The following is a 25,849-nucleotide window of genomic DNA, read 5'->3' on the forward strand; positions in this document are numbered from 1 at the left end:
AATGTATGGAACCATTGGTTATACATAAAGCAGGTAACAGTTCATGTTTTACTTATATACGATTTAGTTTTAATCCAAATGACACGTGTGCATTGCACGTGAACAATCAGCAATCAAGCATGCAACCATAGACAGTATATAAACTATGAATGGGAGTCAATGGGATGCTAAGAGCAGGTGATGGTCCGCTAGCCAATGGCGGCGCCCGGGGAAACTTCAAAATAATATGAAACCCTGCCCCCCTGCATGCAACAGAAGTGCTTGCTCGCTCTCTCTCTCTCTCTCGCCAGTTAATGTTAAAAATAAGCTACATGCCTCGTTTTACTTTTCTTTGCCATTGACATCCGGCTGAACTGCAAACTTTCCACTTATGTCTTACTCAAGCGCAGGATCGGGCCGATACCGATACTGGTATCAGTGTATCTCTTCCCTACCCATTTGTATTTGGTAATATTCTGAAGTCTGCAGCCATAATGTAACGCCGAGAGAAATAAGGACTTATCAAATTCAAAACGTTTTGAACACTGTGATCAGCTCTGACAGCCAATCCGGCCAGTACCTGTTGCAACTTGCGAGGCCGCTAGTTGACAGTGCGCTGTCCAGAGGCGGGGCATGGCCGAATTGAGTCAGGCAGTACAGCGGAGCTGTCGACTTGAGGGCGGATCCGCCCCGGAGTCTGTTGCTATCAGGGGGGTTACGTAGGTAACTCGAGACGGTCTCTTTCATAGGTTCACTCATCGCTGCGTAGTGATGACACAATGGGAGCAATTAGTATGCGGAGCGGACCAATCTGCCACCACACAAGTATCTTCCAAAGGAACTTTTGTGACACAGGGAAGGGACAGGGAAGATGTGACAATCCTAGTAGAGTGAGCTCCGGTCAGGAGGCAGGAGCTGACTCCAAATGTTCGAAAGAAGGTTCCAATAAACCCTCCAAAACAACCGACAAATCTCAGGTGGGGACACTTACAGGACGTGCAGACCTAAAGCGTCTAACTCCACGCATAAATGAAGAGACCAGACTGTGTCTACTTAAGGGGACCTCGTCTGACTCGCGACGGGTGGCGATAGCCGCGACGTAAACCCTCAAAGTAGTCACAACCGCTCCGACCACAAACTTATTCTGCAGGAATTTCAGCTCTGAACCAACAGCTGACTGGATCCACTGCACGAGCCATACACCAAGACTCAAAGTCCATCCACTTAGAAAAATACAGCCATCTAACAAGAAGGCACACAAGTGTTATCAGTGGTGTCCCGAACATTAGAGGGAAGACCAGAAGCCATTAGCGACCGCCCCTGATTGGCCACACCCATAGCTTCCATATCTCGGGATGAGGATGCCAAATCCTGCCCTGGAGCTGAGACAACATATCTCTCCTGATTGGAATTTCCCACGGGGACCCTTCTACCAAGGAGATCAACTCCGAAAACCACGTCTGAGATGGCCAGAACGGGGCTACCAACAAGAGGTGAATTCGACACTCCCTCACTTTGCAAAGGACTGCAGGAATTAACTTGACTGGAGGGAATGCATATAGCTTCAAAGCCAGCCACGGATGAGCAAAGTCATCTATCCCCAGAGGCGCCGGATGAGACAGAGACAGAAGATGAAGTGCATTTGCTAAGGAAGAGAGAATGGGAACAAGAAAAAAATCAATGAGGGGGACTTGAACTCGGGTCACCTAAAGCCAATCAGTGCCTAATATCAGTGCACTGTCCACTTAACTATCTGGGCCATTAATCAGCATCAGTTTGATCAATATTAGAACCTCACTGATAAGAAACATGGGGGGCACAGAATCAGACGGCAAACAAACCAGCTGTCGAAAACCTCCATTATGAGAGGTGTTGATGTTTTGGCTTAATGGATGTTTATTTTATTCTGTGTGTGGATGGAGCTTAACCAGCATCAGTTTAAGACATATTGGAACCTATTTGTGTAAGAAACACGTGTGGAAATGAAACCTACGGCAAACAATACAGCTGTCGAAATCAGTTCCCCCACACCCATTATAAGAGGTATTGATGTAGTGGCTTAAAAAAGGCTTATTCTTTTTTGTGTGTGGATGGAACTTAACTGGCATCAGTTTAAAGAATATTTTTTTGTAGTTTTTCCCGTTATTATGATATGACAGTATGGGATCAAGAAAAAAAACAACGAGGGGGGACTTAAACACGGGTCCCTTAAAGCCCATCAGTACCAAATGTCAGTGCACTGACCACTTGGCTATCGGGGTTAATTAATCAATATCAGTTTGCTAAATATTAGAACCTCACTGTCTAAGAAACATGGGGGGGAACAGAATCAGTTCGGCACAGACATCGGCACCGGCACGGAGACCGGACACGGACACTGGAACAGAGACCGGACACTGTCACAGACAACGGCACGGTCACGGGTACTGGCACGGACACTGCAACGGATTCGAATGATTTGAGATGTTGATGTTGCATGGCTTAAAAGATTCTGATTCCATCCTGTATGTGCATGGAGCTTGACCAGCATCAGTTTGATAAAGTTCTTTCAAAATATTAATAAATACTACAATAGTTGAAGTTAGTCAAATCCAGCACATACTATTAAAGTACTAGACAGCACACACTACCATAATTAGGGGAAATATAAAAAATTATGATTTGTTTTTTAAAATGGCAACACATTTCACACACACATTCCATTCAGAAAGCCAATGCCAATCGCTATTGATTCGATATGGCCATTAAAGCTCAAAAGAAAGAAAGGCAGGTGTTGCTATGGTCACATTGTTCAGTTTTCATGGAGTCTAAAGTCCAAAAAGCATTTCTTTACTTGTTCACCTGAAACTGAATATTAAAATAGGGCATGTTTATTAAACACCCAAACAATATTACCTTTTATAAACTGTAGCCTATTGTTAGTACAAATAAAATCTTCTTTAAAACATATTTCAAATGTTCACTTAAGACATGAATGCATCCAAGAGACATTTTAAGTGACAGCATTGAAATCTGTATTGTGAAGATACAGTAATAGTGCAATTACAGTATAAGGCATTGTGAACGAACATAAAAAAAAAGAGAGAAATGTACACATTCATACTGGCCGTGAGATTTCAGGAGACAATAGCTGCAAACTCTTTGTTACACCACGTACCAGTTGAGCATGAGACACATTTGTCTATTACTACAGTACATGACTACACACATCTCATTCCCTGTTCTCTCTAAATTCATATGAGGGCAGTAATCATTCCCTTTTTCGATTTAATTAAATAACGACTCTCTTCAGGTGATATTTTATACATATCAAGCTCTGGAATGACTGATGTCTTATAACAATAAGTAACATTATGCTTAAACTATCAGACACCTGCAGCAATAATACACACTACAGCAACTCTACAAACTAATCCAGCATAGATTTCTCTAGACGTCAACAGGGTAAAAGGACACAATGTCCTTGTCTAAATACAGCATTGTTTATATACATGAATTGTTTTTGACCGCCTTTGTACCGGAAGAGCACTAATGTTTGATAAACAGTTTTTGGAAAGTGAGGGTTTTGATTGTTTAGCTGCTCTTTTAACAAACTGTTGGCGCCCGTCCCATTGCTTGTTCAGGTGGTTGATCTTTCAGCACATTTAGTCCAGAGTTGGAAGTGTGGCTTGAAGGCCAGTGGTCCAAAGAGGTGGAGGTGGAGGTGGAGGGGTTGAGGGCAGAAGGGAGAAGACTGTCTAGCTCTTGTCTTTTTCCCGTCTCGAGCAGCCACTCATGAAACTTCTGCTCCACTAAGGCCTGAAACTGCCGCCTCTGAACCCTTTACGACAGAAAAAAACAATGCATTACTACTGAATGTCACAAAAGAACAAACTTATTGCCCAGGTTATTATGGAATATATATACCAATATATGCTTATTATATAGAAAATTTGTGTTTAGTATAACCCCAAATAGCATGCATCTGTCTGTCGATCTAAGAGAAAATGATTAGAAAATGTTTTCCCCCTAAAATTATAATAAATATTAATATAATAAAAATACAAACACATACTTTATAACAATATATAAGATGGATGATAAATAGACACCACAATGTGACAGATCTAGAATGCATTAAAATCAACAAAGCTGTTTATAAAAAGAAAAAAATGTAAATGATTATTTTAATCTAAAAATAATAATAGTACTGTACATTATTACAATAATAAAAATAAAATACATAAACACATAATGTAATATATTTTGTTATAATAAACCAAAATAATATGTTGTCCAGTCGACAATAACAGTGACTAGCGTGATGCCACAGATCTAGAATGCAAAAAAATGCAGCCTTAAAGGAACAGAAAAGTGGACTCACTTGTTCAAGTGTGCTTCCTTCACGGTCTTCTGCCAGTCCTCTATCGCCTTCTCTCTGCCCTCCACAGCCTTCTGGTAGTCTGCCGGCAGGTCCCAAGGGAACTCACAGTTATCCCCCTCCATTTGGAAGGGTATCACCAGCGGATAAAACTCAGAGGGGGGCTGGATGTGGTAGCAGCCTGCGTCTGAAGTGGAACCCTCTGCTCCGAACAGCAGTGGCTGGTCCCATAAATTGGGAACCACAGCTAGGCCTACACTAGCCATGTGGTCCTCTAAAGTAGGGTAATGTGTGTGGAAGGGGGCCAGAGTGAGAGACACATTTCCAGGAAGGAGAAGGGGTCGAGTGGGGGTGAGGGCATGGATTGTGCAGTGAAAGGAGCCGCCTACAGTCAGATGGCCAGCCACACACACCACACGAACGTTCTCACAGCTCTGAATGTGGACGCTGGTCCCCACCGGGCCGAGGACCACTGTACTGTTCCTGCACTTATCCAAGGTCACAGACCTGTAAGATAAAGACTTGGTTTTGCATGGATGTTGACAGTAATAAACAAACACAACAAAAATGACTAATTGACAGCAGACTATTGATCAGCATTTATTTTGACTTTAAAGGGATACTCTACCGTTTTTTCATATTAAACTATGTTATTCCCTTAACTAAGACGAGTTGATACATACCTCTCTCGTCTCAGTGCGTGCACTAAATCCCTCTGTCTTGCGGCGAAACTTTGTTAGCCCAGTTCATTTAATATGGGCCAAGCAGAGAAGCTACCAAACACCTCCACGTTTTCCCTATTTAAATACAGTTACTCGCGAAGTGTAACTCGATCTAGGACGGTGACACAAAACAAAACGTTGCGCTTTTCTAAGCGTGTAAAATGGATAACTATATTGTATGGCGGAATACCATAGCAAGTTCTTGTAAGCACTTCGACTTGGCGCAGTAATATCTTCACTAGAGGGAGCGGGGGCCGGTGAGAGGATTTTTCACGAGTGAAGATATTGCTGCGCCGAAGTCGAAGTGCTTACAAGCACTTGCTATGGTATTCCACCATACAATATAGTTATCCATTTTACACGCTTAGAAAAGCGCAACGTTTTGTTTTGTGTCACCGTCCTAGGTCGAGTTACACTTCGCGAGTAACTGTATTTAAATAGGGAAAACGTGGAGGTGTTTGGTAGCTTCTCTGCTTGGCCCATATTAAATGAACTGGGCTAACAAAATTTCGCCGCAAGACAGAGGGATTTAGTGCACGCACTGAGACGAGAGAGGTATGCATCAACTCGTCTTAGTTAAGGGAATAACATAGTTTAATATGAAAAAAACGGTAGAGTATCCCTTTAAGTCCAGGTAAGGAAAGGATTTATCCATTGCTGCTATTATTAGAAATATGACAGGATGGTTGACTAGAACAACTGATTTCTTTCATTAGTGTGGTGCACATTGACTAGTGCACATTTATTTTACTTTTTTATTAGGATGTTTTATTCCATGTCAGCATCTAAGGCCTGATATTTTTGTGGCAAGAACAGGGTTAAAACGGTTAAAAAATACCTAAACAAACAAATTAATTATTTTTAAAAGGAGTTATAAGATACTGCAAATTGTCTTAAAATGACAATGACAAACGTATTGCCCAGGTACTTATTAAGAACTTATATTAAAATTTCACATCCAAATTAATAATGCAAGACTTGAACTAGGGTTAATTTTTGTAAAAAAACCCAAAAACAAATACATAATAAATATATTGGAGCAAATCTGGGCTGAAAGGTAAAGCAGTTTATTTTAGTTCAAAAATAACTACAATACATACACAAATGTTAACAGTATAGACAGTGAAATTATTATAAAATAAAATATATAAATGTATAATATTATGATATGATATAATAGACTGACAGAGAGAATCTATCATGGAACGTAAAAAAAAAAAAGGTCTTTTGATACCCAATTGACAAAAATAATGCATTAATTTTATTCTAGTAAAGTGATTCCTCACCGCAGAGGAGAGAGAAGGTAGATGAAAGCCTCACTGCAGCGGTGGAGTTTGATGTTGGCATCATTCAGCTTTTCAGAGTCTTTGGCCAATGTCTGTTTGCAAACGTGCGACATGAGCACCAGTCGACTTCCTGGAGGAGCCAAGTGGGTGTTTCTGAATATTTTGGCTTTCTTCAAGGTGCCCTCAACTACAAAACAAAATATGAAGAGTTAATGATGCTACTAATCAGGTAAACCATCCATCAATTCAAGCTAAAGTCATAATATAAATTTCCTTAATTTCTCCCCTTGAGGTTCACTTAGAGATGCACCAATTGCAGTTTTCTGCAGAGTGAGCTGCCAATATAGATTTTTGCCGATTCTGATTTTCTTTCATAGTACTATAATTGACAGCATATACAAACAACCATCTACTTTTCTTAAATGAAAATTTTTCATACGGTAAAAATACAGTAATAAAAAAAGACCAAAAACAAAATTCAAAGTAAGAATATTAACCAGTAAGAAGTTCATTCATCTTCAGAACACAAATGAAGATATTTTTGATGAAATCCAAGAGCTTTCTGACCCCTCCATAGACAGCAATGCAAAAACCACTTTGAAGGCCCAGAAAGTATTCTCGTCGCTTTATAACATTAAAGGACAAGTTCGGTATTTTACACTTAAAGCCCTGTTTTCAGATCGTTTCTGATGAAATACAATGGTTAAGATTGAACTTGCTGATCTGCTGTACTAATGATTTATGTCCCGAGAATTTTAGGTTTTTGTGTTAGCACCCCCCCACCTTAACAATGGCTGCATAGGTTCACTGGAATAATCCTTCCTAAAACGCATTAAACTTTCGTTTACAAAGACGTGAAACTCACCGAGTGGTCAGGGGGTGTTCACTGATATGCTCACACAAAAATTGCTGCAAAAGATGCTTTCCAAGAGGTTTTATCGTAGTTTTTGTCCAACTCCATTGATTTGTATAGGATGTGCTGTGAGACCGCAGCACCTTTACGGTATTACTCCGCCGCTTCTTCTTCTGTGTATTCAATGAAATGCCAGTGGTTTGCTTGCAATTGGCAAAGGTGCATTATCACCACCAACTGGGCTGGAGAGTCTATTATTCAAGCTCTCAACGGAAGAATGTACGGGTGTGAGGCGTTTGGAAAAATAGGTCCACAGTTTTACAACGAATGGTAAAACAGCATCTTTTGCAGCGATTTTTGTGTGAGCATATCAGTGAACACCCCTGACCACTCGGTGAGTTTCACGTCTTTGTAAACGAACGATTTTTCCAGTGCACCTATGCAACCGTTGTATAGGTGGGGGGTGCTACCACAAAAACCTAAAATTCTCGAGACAGCAGCATTTGTCCAAATTTCAATCTTAACCATTGTATTTCATCAGAAACTATCTGAAAACAGGGCTTTAAGTGTAAAATACCGAACTTGTCCTTTAAGTTGAACTACTGTAGTCACATGGACTATTTTAACAATGTCTTTACTTCCTTTCTGGGCCTTGAAAGTGGTTGTTGCGTTGCTGTCTATGGAGGGGTCAGAAAGCTCTTGGATTTCATCAAAAAAATTCCTTAATTTGTGTTCCGAAGACGAATGGAGGAAGACTGGGCAAACCCAGCCTGATCTGCCGGCAATTTGATTTCGCCCTGCAGCTCAGGCTGGAAACCTGTACATTTATCTCTGCTGCTTCCTTTACAAATTTGCGGGAACCAATCACAAACTGGCTTATCCACCTGGCGCGCTATTGGCGGGTTTAATCCAATCCAATTCCAGAGCCGTTACGGCTCTGTCCAATTCCTTTTAACCTCTCGACGATGCTCAATAGCTTCTTTTTAGCAAACAAATCACTCGAGTGGGTGTAAATACCACTAAATTTCATGTTTTTTTTTTGCATAACCTGCAAAAATCGCTCGATTCCATTACTGCTTCTGCAAACCGCTGATCAACACGTTTGGTTAGACATTTCCTGCCTGGAGTTTTCGCGTCGCTCTGCAAAGTACGTCACCCGGATCGTTGGTCTGATTGGTTGAAGGACTATCCAATTGCGTACATTTGAAAAAATATATATACACTGGAAATTAAATACAGATTAATCTTTACAATTAGTTGCAAAAGCTATTCAATCAAGAGCAGAGAGTGATTCTCTTTGTCTTTTGTTCTTTTATTAACTTGTTTTATTGAATATTAGACAGCTGTCACTTTAAGAGCAAACTAATATACTGTTACACAACTTGCGTTATCTTTCTCAACTTATTAGGTTCCAGAACTGACTGTGTTTAACTGAATACATTATGTGCATATTTGACCGTTTAAGCGTAGTAAGCCACTCATTTTGGAACTTGCGACTCACAAGGGGTGGCTTTATTATAGATAAGTGGTGCGCGGGCACGCTTTTGGTGAAAACGTAAAACCTGCGGGAATTAGTAAATTTATGCACAAAACAGCCGATCATGCAGAAAATCGTCCGATTCCGGTCCCTGGCCAGTCGATCGGTGCATCTCTAATATTAGTCTAGGTTTTTGCAGTTTTGGAATTTACCATTTTTTACTCTCCCATTTTATTAAACAGGCTGTTTTTGTTTTGCTACTGTACCTTTAGCATTTCTGTGTCAACAATTTTGCAGTTGAAAAATTTGTGTTTCCGTTCATATACAATTTAAATGAAACTATACCACAAACATTCCTAAAGAACGTTTGATTTGGAAACTTTAAGATAAAATAACACCAACAACTTTTATTTTTCCTTGATGAGAACTTCCAGTTTACCTTGCATGGACCATGCCAGTTTCTTGCCTGACTGTGAGAAGGTAGAGATACCGAAGGGGTTGAGGCAGAGAGCCTGATGCAGAAACCCCTGGAACTGCTGCAGAGAGTAAGTGCGGCTGATTTTGGAGAACCCTGCCTGAGACTGCAGTGCTGGGCGGCTAAGGAGCTTGTGGATTGGGTGCACAGTATGGCTGTGGCTCACAGAACCTTCCAGCAGCAGACTGAGGCTCTCTATGGCCTCTGAAGTGAGCTGGCTGTCACGCAGAACCTGTCCTGAACTGCTCAGCTGGCCTGGCTCAACTAGCAACTCCAAGAGCTCAGCCAAGTGTGTCTGGATGAAAGTAAGATGAGCCTGGTCGTCCCAGTTCTGGTAAAACAGAATGAATAAATGAACTATTATGCAAAAAATAAAAAATAAATTATGCAGGTGGAATTCTCTCTATACACAAGCCTTACACCAAAAACATGTAACCATTTAAAAAAAAAAAAAAATTATTTTCAAATGATTTCATATTATTTTCATGACAATTAAGCACATCCTCCAAATTCAAATTTTATTAATAAAAAAAATATATATATTTTATACTACAGGGCTGTTGAATGCTTGAATCTGATTAGTTGACGAATGTTCTAAGTTATGCAATTATTTTCAGGGAAACGCACGGCTTAAGTAGTTCCAGGCAGGTCTTTTCAGGAACCACATTACAGTTCCATATCATATCGCCAAATTATTTCAGTTATTTGAAAGGTCCTTACAGATTACTACAGCAAAAGAACCCAAATCCACAATGACACTGGCCAAGCAAATAAATATAGTAAATACGATAAAAACGACAAATTATTTTCATGTTTTTTTGCCATAAAATTATGTTTTATTATATACGAAAAGCACATACTCTCTTTCTCCCGCTCTCTCTCTCACTCAAACGCGCATACACATACTGTAGCCACACCCTGCGCTGCTTTTTTGACATTTCTCACAAGCGAGGTAATAACAGCTCTGTTCTTGGAGCAGATAAACTTACAGTTAAGATGCTGCTGCCGAACACAGACTCAGAAAATTGACACGCTTAATCTCTCCCTCTCTAATAACTGCATTAATAACTGCAACAGTCCACCATCAGTGGGTGAAACCTTCGTTACTAATGCAAAAATTACGTTTTGGAATTAGCAACGGAGGCTTGGGATTAGATGCTTAAGAAATTAGTCCCACACACAAGAGGATTTTAAGGACAAAAACCTGACAAATATCTTGAAATACATCATCTGAACAGTGTTTTGAGGTGTGGTAACCGTAGCAGAATAATTGACTCCGGGCCATTGAATAATTGAAAAATAATGTACACCCGCATTATCACCTCGGGTGTGCATTATTTTTCGAATAATTCAACAGCCCGGAGTCAATTATTCCTTACATATACATTTGTTAACTATTTGTACATACACATACACTATTCAGAGGATTACGGTCGGTAAGACTTTTTTTATGTTTCTGAAAATACGCTTTTTTTTTTAAATACCTCTTTTCTATTTTAATACGTTAAAATATTACTTATAGTAATTTATTCCTGTGATGGCAAAGCTGAATTTTCAGCATCATTATTCCAGTCTTCAGTGTCTCATGATCCTTCAGAAATCATTCTAATATGCTGATTTGGTGCTCAAGAAACATTTCTTACCATCAACTGTGCTACTTTTTTTCAGTATTTTTTGATAAATGGAAAGGTTAGCATTTATATTTTTTAATATAAATATTTTGTAAGAACATAAAAGTCTTTCTTCACTGTCACTTTTGATTTATTTAATGCACCCTTGCTGAATAACAGTATTCATTTAAAAAACAAAAACTGAAACCAAACTTTTAAATGGTACTGAACACAGTACACACAAACAAAAATAAAATAAGATTTTCCTATTTTTTCTTTTGATTTATGGTGAAATATGACTCAGGTTTTCATAAGATTCACACACACCTTATTTTGGGAGCTTATTTTTGTCTCTCTTTCAGATGAGGAAGAGGGAGATCGTGATCTCGGACTTGGCCACTCTTCCCCGATCAGTGATGTGCGGAGAGAGATTCGGTTCAGCTGCTGTAGATACAGGAAGAGTAGAAACTGCAGTGTGTTTACTGACAGCTAGGAAGACAAAGAGAAAATCATTAGTACAGCAGATCTGCAATTCTGTCTAACAGCACTACGTCATTTTGTTATTACCTGACAACGCTGTCTGTCAAGGTCCTTAGGACTGTGGCTTTGAGATAGAGCTTCTGCCCACTCTAATCTCTGCTCTGCAGAACGAGGCATTAACAGATCAAAAGTTTCAAAATACAGCCAGGCAAGCTCCTCTGCCAGCTGCAGTTTGCCACAAGCGATGTGTCGCCACATGTGCCAGCCGAGCCTGGGGAAACAGCCATCCCGTGTCCGGACGTAACTGGCCATCTTGCGCAGATAATGCACGCTGAATTTGCTTGGAGGTGTGGCGGGAAGCACCCCGATCATAAAGGGCTCCAGACGTGGCCATACACATGCTGTGTATTTGTCCATTTCTATAGAAGAAAACAGATTTGTTGAAATGAATGAGCTGGGTCAGGAGAAATCACCATTAAAGTGGCAGTGATAATGTTTGCATGAGTGATAATGTACTGGCAAATTGCATAATATGTTAAAAGCAATAATAATCTGAATGTTAAGACATGGTCAGGGAAGGTTAGAGAGAATAACAATACAAATAAAAAAAAGTCAAGGTAGGAATATCACCATATATCTAACCACTCTGAGACAGATCTACAGATCTCTGTCACCTTTTTCACCTTTGTTGCCATTGGCTTTTGGCTTGCTTAGTTGGGGACATTACATTTAACATTTAATTTAATATTCAACAATAATATTGATCTGCCTGCATTGACATATGAGAACTGAACTGAGCTGGACGATGACATCACGGTTTTCTCCAGAATGGCTATATATATATATATATATATATGTAAATGAACTAATTTAATAACTTTTTTACAACAAAAAATATCACTGAACTTACTTAAGCTGGACTGTGACGCTATTTTCTTCTGGAAACAAACTTTGTTGCATTATTTTCCTGTCATCTCTGTAAAGCTGCTTTGAAACAATCTGTATTGTAAAAAGCGCTATATAAATAAATGTGACTTGATTATAGACGGTAAATTATATTTGCTTACAGTGTTGTAGGTTCTAAACACCTTAAAATTAGTTTAGACTTGTGTAAACCATTACAATATAGCCTAAAATAATGTAAAGTGTGAAATATTTGGTTTTGAGTAATATCCTTTCATTTTATGAATGGGAAACTTTCCCATTAACATTAACAATTGTATAACATAGGCTATGCCTTCTCTTTTATCAATTCCATTGTTATTTAAATGTATTATTATGTCAAATGCATCCAGCTGTAAAGCAAAATTCAATGTTCATTTTCAATAATCATTGATCATCAATCAATATTTAGTTAAAACGTTCAAGCACATGTACCAATATTAATAAAAGCAACAACTTCATGACAAGTTTAACCACATATTTTTCAAAACTACACCAACACAGTGATAATGGACTTAGCTTTCACTCTCCTTACCTGACCATTGAACGTTTTATGGCTTCCAACGGTGGTCCTCTTTGTTTCATGGGTTAAAACATACATAAACATAAATATCTAAATCTATATTTAAACGGAAACGCTTTCAAATTATATCCACGCTGACACACACGCGCGCGCGACCCGATACCAAACGGAGGAGCCTCGCGAACGCGCGCTGATGTGCCGCTCAAAACTTCATTGTTTTCTTCTTTTTATTCACTCCACTATTGTTAGCTGTCCAGACAATCACCAAACCATCATTTTTTTAATAATAAAGTACTTCAAGCCTAATGAACATGTAATGTCTCTACAGCAATATTATCTCTAAGAAAACAAACAACGATAAAACGATAAAACAACTGTTCCTGTGCGGTTGCCATGTCTGCGTCACAACGTGACGTAACACAAATTGTTATATTTGGAGCCCGGCTTCATTTCAATATAAAAGTCATGATGTACAATATACATACAAACGTATTTTACTTTTTTATTCATATTCATACTTTTTTCCTAGCAACGCGTAAGGATTTTAAAATACAATTACTTGGTATTATTGATCATGGTGATCAAATAATAGTGGGTGTTATTTAATAATCTTGAATTATTTGTTGATAACATGAAATACTGAACAGATTCCTTCTCCAGATTTCAAAATAAAAGTTAGTCAATTTAGTTTTATTTTAAGAGACAATCAACTATTTATCTTATTTGTCTTTTATTTAATGTGACCTTTTTCATTTTTATTTTTCAAAATATTTTAATTTTCTTTCTAAATAAGCTGTAAAGGCCTAGATAAGAACTATATAAGGTAATGATGTATGGAATTTTATACAGTTTTACATCAAGTTTAGTCACTGCAAACGAGAAACAAGATTAACCTTATATTAAGACTGCCCATATATTATTACTTATACCTACATTAGGAATGAAAAGAAATATAAATCCCTACAGATTATTTGACTTGTATGGCTCACTGCGCATGCGCAGAGAGGTGCAGGAAGTGCTCGCAGCGCAGCCCGATAACCAGCTGATAGATCAACAACCGAACAGCCACCTCTAAAACAGCCGCGACTGGAAACAACAGGTAAATATCACTAATCTCGGTAATTTTATATCACTCTATATATCTAAAAGAGATGTGATTATTCGGGAAATCGGTGTTCACGGCACCTCTTGGCCCGCTTCGCCTGGATCGAGACGAGTCACGTTAATGGTCAGAGTCTATACTGCGTCTCTAATGCATCACATCAGACATTCACCTGACAGTCAGAGTTATGTATTAGATCAGTAGACATACACCTTATTATTAAAGTTATGCATTATGTCTGTAGACATACACCTGATTATTACAGTTATGCATTAGATCAGCAGACATACACCTAATTATTAGTTATTAATCAGATCAATTTGACATAAACCTGATTTTTAGAGTATTAATCAGATCAATAGACATACGCCTGCTTATTAGAGTTATTAAAGGAATAGTTCGCCCAAAAATGAAAATGATCCCATAATTTAATAAACCTTAAGCCTGTTTCTGAACACAATCAGAGTTAGGCTATATATCTTAGTTCTTCCCAGCTTTGTAATGGCATTGAATAGTGCCTGAGTTTTTGAAGCTCCAAAAAGCACATCCATCCATCATAAAAGTAATCCCTACGACTCCAGGGGGTTAATAAATGCCTTCTGAAGCAAAGCAATGGGATTTTGTAAGAAAAATATTCATATTGAAAACTATTATCACTAGATTTGGCAACGGCTGTACGCGCGTTCACGAGAGAGTTGAGGTCTGGCAGAAGCGTGACCTCTGACCCAACGTATGACATAGTTCCTCTTATATCAAAATCCTCACAACCTTTTTCTTTAAAACTTCTCGTTTTAGACTTCTAATTTGTGACCGGAGTTTTGTTGTGCTCCATCCATCTGAGCGTCCGTGTTCGTCAATTCTCACCTAAGCTTACGCTATCCTACGTCATATGTCGGGTCAGAGGTCACCCTTCCAAACTAGATTCTCTCGTGAATGAGCGTACGGCCGTTGCCGGAAGCCAGGGATTATAGTTTATAAAGCTTTAAATATGGATATTTTTCTTACAAAAACACATAGCTTCGCTTCAGAAGACATTTATTAACCCACTGGAGTCGTATGGATTACTTTTATGATGGATGGGGATGGATGCGCTTTTCGGAGCTTCAAAAAACTAAAGAAGAAAGTCATATACATCTAGGATGGCTTGAGGGTGAGTAAATTATGGGATAATTGTCATTTTTGGGTGAACTAAACCTTTAATCAGATCAATAGAGACACACAACCGATTAGTAGAGTTATTAATCTAGATAGACATACAGTTAGAGCTATTTATCAGATCAATGGACAAACACCTGATTATTATAGTTATTAATCAGATCAATACATATACCGGATTATTAGTTTATTGTACATGTGCACTAAATGACATGCGCTATACATTGACATGATGGTAAGGGTTATCAATTATAGATGTTATGTAAAAAATAGAGGTTTTGATGGACAGTTAAAGGTATTAGCCTACATCAATTACTCATGGAAAATCCATCTGTGCATTAATGTTACTGCAAATGATGGTAATGATTTATGTTACAATTAAGTTAATGTATTGCAAAGTATATGTAAATGCAATTCATTACAACAGCATCACCAATATAATATAACTGTGTAATTACAATCAGCTCACCAAAGATGTTACATATTAAGTGTACATTGACCACAGCTGACACTTTATTTAATGCCTTTAAATTGCTGTATGACAGTGGTATTCAAATAGCGGACCGGTAAAATGGCGCAATTAGGCTACTTCCCGCAGTCCGGATGGAACCAAGCCGGGGTCTGGAACCGGGCCGCGGGACATAAGTGCGCCATTTTACCATTTATACAGTTTAAAGTGAGCAGCGCGTCAAAACAGAGAGGTTCAGACCACAAGTGCTCAGGGTCGTTTATGGTAATGATATTTCAGTGCTTCATCCTCTAATATTTTTTGTCTAGAGCCAAACCCTTTCCGCTCCGTGCACGTTGCTTCTCTCTCCCGCTAAAGATGTAAAGCGCCGCATTAAGAACTGCAGATAACTCGGTTATTTGAACAACAGCAGAAAGATGTGAGCAGAAAAATAGATACTAAAACTTGCTAAAAAGCTGCAGAAAACGAGAATGCAACAAATACAATTATTTTTATCTGTCATACAGATGATGACTCAGACTGTTTAACTAAACCATGTTTGTGGCAAGTTAACGCGTGGCACCTTTAGATATTGTTTTCATACATTTAGCATTATTATATCAGCATATTAAGAGCATTTCATAAATTTGGAAAATTATTTAGAGATGGCAAGGTAAGACAAAAATCTTTGGAATTAGAGTTAACTTTTTTTGTGCTCATGATGAGAGTTATGATTATTAGATTAGTACGTTGTTTGTTTTTAGTAGTTTTATTACTTTGAGTAAAAAATAAAAATGGTCCATACTTCTTATGAGGTAAACTGGACCTCCAGTTAGTTTTCGCAGTCACAAGGCCTTCTATGTGCCATACACGTAGGTGTATCAATGTAAAAAAAAAGAAACAAAAGAAAGATATATATATCAGTATTATAGTATATCATATATATATCAGTATATCTCTCTCTCTCTCTCTCTCTCTCTCTCTCTCTCTCTCTCTCTTTATATTTATATATATATATATATATATATATTAATAACAGCCTGATAAAACATCTCATCTTACCTTTTTATACTCGTATCCAGTTGGGAAAAATAGAATTACTTTTTTTTGGTGAATATTATAAAAAAACAACAATTCTTAGGTATCACTGCTTTGGCTTTCAGGGCCCAAGATTCTCATCTTTGTTGACCATTTTGCGTGTTTAGGATTTTTTTATTTTACAGAATACTACGGCTGCCCTGATGGAAATGTATAACTGTTCCAAATAAGTATTGTCCGGACCTCTGCTGGGGAGGAAATATAGACACCGGACCTCTTGAAACTTTAAGGCCTATTTATACTTCTGCGTCGAACTGCCGCCGTAGCTACGTCGTAGGCTGTGTGTAGCGCGCGTACCCTTCGGCGTACCCTGACGTGCACCTCTCCAAAAATGTAACAACGCGTCAATTCTACGCGGACGCAAGCGCTGTGATTGGTCTGCCAGAACCCCTCCCTCGGGGTTTCACATGCTCCCTAGGTGTGCGTCAACGCGGACAAAAACGCAGAAGTATAAATTAAAACCAACACGTTGCCTACGGCGTATAGGCTCCGGCGTAGGTCCGACGCAGAAGTATAATGAGGCCTTTAGGCAATAGGCATTGAATAACCCTGCTGTATGAAATGGCTTTGAGCTATGTAGGCCTAGCCTACTTAAAACGGCTAAGCTATAAATGTTTGCACTGCAAAGTGATAATACTGATGCAAACTCAGAGAGCAGAACAGCACATGACCAAGAAACCACAAAGAGGTGACAAAGTTTTAATCTGGTGGTTTCCTACCTGCTCAACATCTAGTTCATTCATCATTGTTTATGTCGACATCCATTACAAGAGAGATGTGCAACAAAACAATACAATTCATTCATACTCGGGGCAAAATGCTGGATTTGGAATGTATCAGAGACTTTATTAACCAGAAATGTTCACTGACATGCCAAGATAAGAGTTTCTTCCTGTTAATTTCAATTTTTAAGTTCAATCTCGAGGTTATACTTGCCACCTTGTTTTCTACAGACATTTTAGGATGTTTAAATAGAAATATATTATGTATGGCTGGAGTATGGTACTTGCCTTGAATTAAAACTGTCATGAGGATGTTTAGCAATACAGTCTTACCAAAGAAATGTTATTGTGGTGCTTTACTCATCAGCTTCCCTATTTCTGATGAGAACTGATTCACATATGTGGAGCATCTGTGGTCCTCCTGACTGCTGACTTGAAAGTCGTTATCTGGTTGTGTTTGAAAGGATACAAAAAGCTGTAGTCACCTGTTTTCTCACTTATTTTGACTGTTACTTCATTTGTTTTAGTTCAGTTTTGCTATAGCTATTGAGGTTTTTTCTAGGCCATAGTTAAAGTTGCCATGAAATGGATGTTGCAATGTTTTTTTTTAACGTATTGTATTGAAATTGCTTCTCGAACAAGAAAACATGACTTGATTTTGTTCATCAGGAATTGATTGAATCGTTGGATGGTTGTGGTTTGCTGTTGCTATGATCTCATTTGTGTGACAGGATGTCCCGCCCTCACTCCAGTAAACATGTCACCAGAGAAGAGATGTTGCTGCAAAAGGGAAGGGAATTTATTAAAAACATAGGTTGACTATAAGTAACATTGCACCTACATGTCTATGTAACACTCTCATTAGAGTGTTAGTTGAGTATTAGTAGACTGGTAGGGTTAGATTAAGTTCACATGTAGTTGCAAAATTACTTCTAGTCAGTAGAAAGTCTGTTGGGGGACCATCACAATAAAGAGTTAGCAGATATTAAGCAGACAGTGAGTCTACTAATACTCTAATGACTGCTAGTTGATATGTAGTTGCAAAGTTACTTATAGTTAACAGCACATTCAAAAAGGAACCATCAAAATAAAGTGTTACCAAAAAAAATAAAAAAATAATGATGTGTATGGATAAATCCTTTATAATAAATACTGCAATAGTCCATAAAAAAATCTCATGGTGACTTTAAAGTGACAGTTCACCCCAAAATTAAGATTATGTCATCATTTACTCACTCTCATTTCTTTCTGTGACTATGACTAGCTTTCTTCTGTGGAACACAATTTTTTTATAATTTTCTTTTAATAAAAATGATGTGTCAGTATGTTTTAGGATGACATTTCTTGGAATGACAAAAAACCCTTTGATTTTCAGTAACTCTTACCAGAGCATTTTAGTTGTAAGTGACTTTCTCTTCCACTCATTCCAGTAACGTTCTGCTCTTACTGTTGTTTGTTTTTTAGCATCACAGTCTGACTTCTGACCTCACAGCCTAAAAAGAAGTCTCCAGTACTTCAAAAAAAACTGACTCCACTGCTTTCAGAGACGCCACCAGGGAGGACGGCCACCCTTCCTACATCATGAGCACCCGCGGGACCGGCAGGACCAATGGGAGCCTACCGCAGACCAAGATCTGCCAGTTCAAACTGGTGCTGCTGGGAGATATGGCCGTCGGCAAGTCCAGCCTGGTGCTGCGCTTTGTTAAGGGCCAGTTTGATGAGTTTCAGGAGACCACCATTGGAGGTGAGGCATAGGTGATGAATTTGAATTCAGTTAAAGGGGTGGTAAAACGCCTTTTTTCGAAGGCTTGATTGCGTTTGTGGGGTGCACTGTAACATGTGTTCATGCTTCGTTTTTAAAAATTTGCATTATTTTTCACATATTTAACCATTATTCTACACTGCTCTGTCCCTCCTTGTAAAAACGGTCGGATGATTTCCGCGTTCTATGAAGCCCCCCCCCTTCAAAATACGCAATGGGCTCAGATTGGTTTGCTGGCCCAGTGTGTTGTGATTCGCTAACCGCCAAGTGCACGTTGTTCGGAAACGTCACGCCCCCTTATCTTTACCGGTAGTTTGTGCTTCAGTAAACAACAGCGTCAATATTGCCATACCAGTTTGAGCCCGAATCAGACCCAGAGAATGTTAGTGGAGAGAATCGAGCAGAACCTGTTCAAGAACGGCTGTTAAAGGACGTTTCAGAAAGGTATGTTTTGCAGATCGCTATATGACACGGTTACTTTTGTATATTTAGAACGATTGTAGCTAAATATCTGTCGCCAGAACTATTAATCCAATACGAACACTAAACATTGGCTTTACAACAGTAGCCAAATCAAACACAAAACCATGTTTAGCATGCCTGTAATCAAAGAATAATTTACACTGATCACATAAACGACAACAACCACGAACATTCCAAGTTCGCTGCGCTGGTGATATGTTTGTCGGATAAGTATGAATTAACGTTAGCATTTAACAAACTGGTTTGTGGAGCCAAACAGCGTTGTCCTTCGTTTACTTCCTTGCTACAACGTACAATTAACAATACGAACTATTACAGGAAAACACAACAACGAAAAATAAATCATACTTACAGGTTGTGGCCCGTAAACAGTATCTGTTTTTAAAGTTGGAACTGCTCCATCTTTCAGGACTAGCCGTTGTGCGAATCCTTCATCGGAGGAGGGGTTTATGTAAATATTGGGCTTAGTGACGTCAGCAAGCCCGCAGGAATGTCGTGTAGTCCTTTTTTGGCCGTTTTTTGGCCTACTGGCCGTTTTTTGTAGTTCTTAGAAATTGATTTCTTTAAAAGCAAATATCTCCCTTTGCTTTAAATTTTGAAAGTTGTAACTTTGCAGATGTTGTTTATGCTCAAACAGCAACATTACACACTAACTAAAGTTAGAAAAGTGAAATCGTGTTTTACCACCCCTTTAATAAAGATGGGTACTACTATTCTTTAGGGAAAATTGGGTTGGTTTAAGCGGTTTATTGCATTTACATCCCTACATACACTACCATTAAGGTTTGGTGTCTTTATAAAGAAATTAATACTTTTATTTAGCAAGGACATTGAATTGATCAAAAGTGACAGTAAAGACCATTTGTGTGACTTTATCACACAAAAAAATTGATTTCATAACTGGTTTCAACATTACTAATAATACGAAATCTTATTTCTTGAGCACGGAATCAGCATATTAGAATGATTTCTGAAGGATCATGTGACACTGAAGACTGGAGTAATGGCTGCAGAAAATTCAGCTTTGACATTACAGGAATAAATTACATTTTAAAATATATTAAAAAAAAATACTGTTTCTACGGAGTGCCTTAAAAGTGAAATTACCAGATTTTTCCTGGTATTTTTCACAAAGTCTCATTGGGTGTGAGCAGGACAGTCAACAGTGCCGAGAACACATTTGTGGATCCTTTATAGTGATCTGTAACCCTGTGTTAATTTGACTTCAAACTGAGCTAATCTTGTTCTTAGTCATGGCAGTAGATGTCAGTAGATAAAAGATAGCACATGTGAGAATGATGACAAACTAGGTTAACTATCTCTGTGTATAATCTTCACACTGGAATTTGCAAAAATTGTTATAGACTTTGGCTCCTATAAAGTCAGAGACAGGCAAATAGCATAAAAAATGGACGTAATCAACACTAATATTAGACTGGAGTTCTTCTTAAAGTAATAAAACACTCGACGTCATGCATTAAAGTGATTTGACAATGGTAAAGGGGTATTTTAAGTCATGAAGCAGAGGTCTTGAGTGGTGTATTGCTTTTATAAAACAGCAACAGCAATATTATAAAATACACCAATGTTCAATTAATAATTAATTTAAATAAAATAATTTAAAAAAATAACGAATCAATAATAGTCATCAGAATAAACAATACTACTGCTAAAAAAAATTGTTGCTTGTTTTACCCTTGGTGCATTTATTTATAGAATTTATTGACCTCAACATTTTGTTTGTGCATCAAAAATTAAATTTAAGTTTTCTATTCTATAACCAGTTTTATTTTGGTATTATTTATATAATAATAGTATTATTAATATTTAGAATTAGCTTTATTTTTATGTTTTCAGTTTTCCTTACATTTTTTCTTCGTTTTAGTGTTTTAGTATTTTTATGCGTATTTTTATTAGTGTTTTTATTTAAAATTTCTATTGACCTTTAACTTATTTTAGTTAGTTTTCTAATATTTATATTTTATTTTATTTCAGCTGTATTTCAGCTGAATGATTTTTAGTTCTAGTTTTATTTAAAAATAACAACTTTGAATTAAAGCAAAGAACAAAAAATAAAAATCAAGATGGAACAGTATTATTAATACTTGAATCTTTGGCTTAGATTACTTATCTTTTTTTTCTTTTCTCTTTTGTTGCCCACCATCAGCTGCTTTCTTGGCACAGTCTGTTTGTCTGGACGACACTACAGTGAAGTTTGAGATTTGGGACACGGCTGGACAGGAGCGCTACCACAGCTTGGCCCCCATGTACTACCGTGGAGCCCAGGCGGCCATTGTAGTGTTTGACATCACCAAGCCTGTAAGTTAACAGTACACTCTTTATACAAAGGATACATACTTTCATTTGGTAAAATAGTAGATTTGTTGCTTAGTCTTTAGCCATCTGTTTGTAGGAAACATTTGAGCGAGCAAAGGCGTGGGTGAAAGAGCTGCAGCGACAGGCCAGTCCCAACATCGTCATTGCTCTTGCAGGAAACAAGGCCGACCTAGCAGACAAGAGACTTGTGGAGTATGAGGTCATATCTTTCTCTCTTTTTTTTCTAGACATGGGACGTGTTAGAGTTGTTCCTGTCAATGAAGTAGCAAAAATGTTGAAAGAATCCCTTCTGGGTTTGATTAATAAATAGCTCTGGGATTGTTGTGTTTGCAGTGTGCCCTTGTTTTTATTTTGAACTTAGGAAGCCCACAAAACATAATTAAACCGTTTCAAATTTTAATGTAAAAAAATACACTACAATTCAAAAGTTTGGGGCTGGTTTTTTAAAGAAGTCTGTTCTGCTCACCAAGGTTGCTTTGATCAAAAATACAGTAAAAACTGCAATATTTTGAAATATAATTACAATTTAAAATAACTATTTTCTATTTAATAAAATATTAAAATGTAATTGATTCCTGTGACGTCAAAGCTGAATTCTCAGCAGTCATTACTCAGAAATCAGTCTAATATGCTGATTTGGTGCTCAAGAAATATTTATTATGATTAGCACAGCAATACTGAAAACAGTTGTGCTGCTGAATATCTTTTTGGAAGCAGTGATACTTCTTTTTCAGGACTCTTTACTGTCTCTTTTGATCATTGTAATGCATCTTAGCTAAAAAAAAAAACAAAGATAAAAAAATCGTTCTGACCTCAAACATTTGAACGGTATTATTAGTACACAATAACTGTGTAAAGTGTGGTAATTACATTTTTAACACATTTGACTGCCCAAATAATTATTTGAACTGTTGGTTATTTCTCTAATGTCTTGTGTGCAGTAACCCAGACATTCATTTTACATTTCTGAACAGGAAGCTCAGACATATGCAGAAGACACAGGCTTGCTTTTCATGGAAACGTCTGCCAAGACTGCAATGAATGTAAACGAGTTGTTCCTGGCCATTGGTAAGTGTTAAAGTTGTTTTCTAACTATAGCGTATTCTCTTCTGAACATTGTTATTGTTACTAGAATAAAACTGTGGTATTATCTACAAGTTTCATCAAATAAAGAATAGAAATTTCAGGTTGTGACAAGGGACTACAAACTTACAAACATTAGTGAACATTCTTAATATTGTTAGTCTTTTCTTTACACGCAGAATTAAAACTCTCCTGGCATACCATCCCAATTCCAGATTTTCAGATTGTTAGTCTAAACAGATTAACAGCGGGGACTATATTTAGCAAGCGGGAAGGAAGTTGACCGGAAGTTGAAGCCGGCCGCGTGCCACCATCTTGTAGCAGAACTTCACCTTCTGTTAGCATCCCATTGACTCCCATTCATTTTGGCGTCACTTTGACAGCGAATAACTTCACATCTGAGGCGTTTAAAGACTCCATTTGTCCATTATTTATTTCTAAAGAAACATGACAATGTATAAAATTACCTTGTAGCTTATGTTATGGCCCGGTAGAAGCAGTTTTTGTAAAAGTAGGCTAACAATTGCGTCATAACCACGCGACTCTCTGTCGCACAGTAGAGAGATTACCGTATGGACAGGAGGAGAAGCTCGCGCGCAATCGGGGAGACATGGAGACAAAATGACAAAGTAATTAATCAGAATACTTAGCAAAAGTTTCTCCTGCTCCTAGCTCATGGATACCTCCTACTCACACTCTCCGTCTCTGCAAGATTCGGAAGGGAATGATTCAGATTTCTCATGCCACAGCCACTAGAAGACAGACGGGTTGCTCACGTCACATCTACGTCGTCAAGCTCGGTTTGAGTCTGCGCGTCAGGAACGGAAGTCCTAAAAAATCGCTAAAAATGGGCTTCACTTGTCTCAATTGAGTTCCAATGAGATGACTCTGTCCATTTCTTATACTGTCTATGATATTTAGGGATTTAAACAGATTCTATATGATTGGAGAAGTCCTGCATTTGTCACCAGAAAGAAGTCTGTTGTTTCACTGGTAAATCTAGTTATGACATTTTGATTAAGTAAAAAAAAAAAGAAAAGAAACTTATGCATGGATGAACCGTTTGCAATAAAATCAATTACATCATTTAGAAAATAGAGTGAATTTTCATTTCCTGACAACGTTAAACAAAAGATTAACAATATTAATTTTGATTTTCAAGCTCATTTCTCGATTTTTTTTTTTTTTCTTCTTCATTTAACTCTTCTTTATTTATCAATAGCAAAAAAGATGCCAAAAACAGACACCCAAAACCCCACGCATGCTGCCCGACACAGGGGCGTAAATCTACAGGACCCAGATGCACAGTCCACTCGAAGCTGCTGTGGGAACTAAAGGCCTGTCAACACTCTATAATGGGAGACCACCGACACCTTCTCCTTCCCAAAATCCTACCCTTCACCCTTTCACCTCCCAAGACGGATACGGAAAGAGATCGAAAGAGAGGGGAATAACAGAAAGAGATTGAGGAAAATCCCTCACTGATGCCATAAAGAGATTTTTCAAGGAAGACTTCTGATGGACAGGGTAGAAAGTGAACGGACGATGGACTCTGTCATATCTGGCAGTATATATGGATTCTGTTTTATTTTTAAGTAAACAATATTTTCAGCCTCTGTTCATTTTCATTATGCCAGCAAGCACCAAGGTGTCACCCAAAGAGATAGAGGAACACAGAAGAAACCGGATGAACAGAAGAATTATCTCACCAATAAATCTTCCCATTCTCAGTCCTGAAATGAACTGAGATGGTCCATGAAATCCCCTTAAAACATCCGGAAGTCTTCAAACGAAATCTACACAAAGTATCCGTATGCTATGGGCTCCCCCATTCTGATCCCAACTCTAACACTGGAAGGAAGTCAGCACCTTAACCTGAAACTAACCCTTACAATTCTTCAACCATGAGCTGCATCTACTAATTTTTTTAAACTACGAAAGGTACACTGAAGCAGAAGTTATTCATTAACCCTGAGCTTGTTTTTTTTCAGCCTCCAGCTTTATTTATTACCTTTGTTTGAACTGGTCTCCCTTACGTAGCTTGTCATTCATTGTAGACCCAAAAAGTATTGAAGAACATCAATGTTGTCTTCCCTATCCCATTTCCTTCTCCCGACCGCATTGATCTTGAAATTCAGTGTTCACTAAACAACAGCAAGCTCTACGATGCCTTCTCTACGTTCTTGTCGCTTTGTGTAAACTACTGTTTGAGAAACAATCGACAAATCACTTAAAACATATTGACACCACGCAGATGACCGATCGAAAAGCATTTCGCTTCACAAGTAATTGCAGAATATCGCACATTGATTCGTTTGAACAAGGAATTCATGAAATACCAAGGCCAATGTCTCAGTATGCTATTAAAAAGCAACAAAAATATTTAAGCACCCACAAATCAAGAACGTGATGATGATTTAGCAACCGATGCTGTGCAATACAGTGGGATGGAAAATAACAGCAAGGGAAATTTTTACCCACAAAGCCCCTGAAAAAGTAAAAAAAAAAAAAAAACAGAAGTGCCTACTCTTTGTTTTGGGCTTGTTTGAGGTCGGCAGACCGCCAGAAAAGTAGCGTTTTTGAGATGTTGGCCCGAAGTGTACAGGCAATAACCTGTAAAAAAATGTATCAGTTGAGCTTGTTAGCAACAGAGGAGTCATTTATTAAGTTTTGTTTTATGGATGCTGTTTGTTGATGTGTATAAAAATGAGTTTTATTTAAAACTGATTTTAGTCTGTAATTTAATGGGTTACCAGTACATTTATATGGTCATTTAGGGAATGAATTAGGAATCATAAGATGTCACACAGCTAGAAGTCATTTGTCATGTGTCTTCAGGTCCACCTTTTTTGTGGAATAGATCTGATCTCCTGTTAACACCTCTGTGAACTGAATTGTTAAATAAAGCTGTGCTGTTCTGCTATGAATGAAATGTGACTGGTTTCTGTGGCT

At 38.0% G+C, this 25,849-nt stretch overlaps 2 protein-coding genes across 3 annotated transcripts; one reads left to right on the top strand and one right to left on the bottom strand.

Moving 5' to 3' along the window:
- Positions 1-2,969: 2,969 nt before the first annotated feature.
- tbccd1 (TBCC domain containing 1) lies at positions 2,970-13,130 on the bottom strand. The gene is made up of 7 exons (XM_082176383.1): positions 12,720-13,130; positions 11,330-11,661; positions 11,090-11,251; positions 9,117-9,483; positions 6,348-6,534; positions 4,343-4,846; positions 2,970-3,799 (listed from the first exon to the last, which is right to left on the bottom strand). Exons 2-7 carry the CDS (start codon positions 11,657-11,659, stop codon positions 3,565-3,567), a joined length of 1,785 nt encoding a protein of 594 aa, XP_082032509.1. The 5' UTR covers positions 11,660-11,661; positions 12,720-13,130; the 3' UTR covers positions 2,970-3,564.
- Positions 13,131-13,677: 547 nt separating this feature from the next.
- Positions 13,678-25,829, top strand: rab5b (RAB5B, member RAS oncogene family). Of its 2 annotated transcripts, none has more exons than XM_082176427.1 (6): positions 13,678-13,806; positions 18,697-18,976; positions 21,645-21,796; positions 21,891-22,013; positions 22,789-22,882; positions 24,120-25,829. In XM_082176427.1, exons 2-6 carry the CDS (start codon positions 18,814-18,816, stop codon positions 24,230-24,232), a joined length of 645 nt encoding a protein of 214 aa, XP_082032553.1. In that variant the 5' UTR covers positions 13,678-13,806; positions 18,697-18,813; the 3' UTR covers positions 24,233-25,829. The 2 variants fall into 2 exon arrangements, with proteins under 2 accessions (XP_082032553.1, XP_082032554.1); XM_082176428.1 differs by having other exon boundaries at positions 13,711-13,806; positions 18,777-18,976.
- Positions 25,830-25,849: the final 20 nt, after the last annotated feature.

The sequence above is a fragment of the Leuciscus leuciscus genome (genome assembly GCF_965113295.1).
Source record: "Leuciscus leuciscus genome assembly, chromosome: 7".
NCBI classification, from domain to species: domain Eukaryota; kingdom Metazoa; phylum Chordata; class Actinopteri; order Cypriniformes; family Leuciscidae; genus Leuciscus; species Leuciscus leuciscus.

What these genes read in the sequence shown, in the direction of transcription:
- tbccd1 (XM_082176383.1), bottom strand. Translation starts at nt 11,659, where the DNA reads ATGGACAAATACACAGCATGTGTATGGCCACGTCTGGAGCCCTTTATG. An exon ending in ACTGGCATGGTCCATGCAAG is followed by an intron (nt 6,535 to 9,116) that starts GTAAACTGGAAG and finishes TTTGTTTTGTAG; the next exon opens with TTGAGGGCACCTTGAAGAAA. An exon ending in TACCTTCTCTCTCCTCTGCG is followed by an intron (nt 4,847 to 6,347) that starts GTGAGGAATCAC and finishes TTTATCTTACAG; the next exon opens with GTCTGTGACCTTGGATAAGT.
- rab5b (XM_082176427.1), top strand. Translation starts at nt 18,814, where the DNA reads ATGAGCACCCGCGGGACCGGCAGGACCAATGGGAGCCTACCGCAGACC. An exon ending in TCAGGAGACCACCATTGGAG is followed by an intron (nt 18,977 to 21,644) that starts GTGAGGCATAGG and finishes GCCCACCATCAG; the next exon opens with CTGCTTTCTTGGCACAGTCT. An exon ending in CGAGTTGTTCCTGGCCATTG is followed by an intron (nt 22,883 to 24,119) that starts GTAAGTGTTAAA and finishes ATTTATCAATAG; the next exon opens with CAAAAAAGATGCCAAAAACA.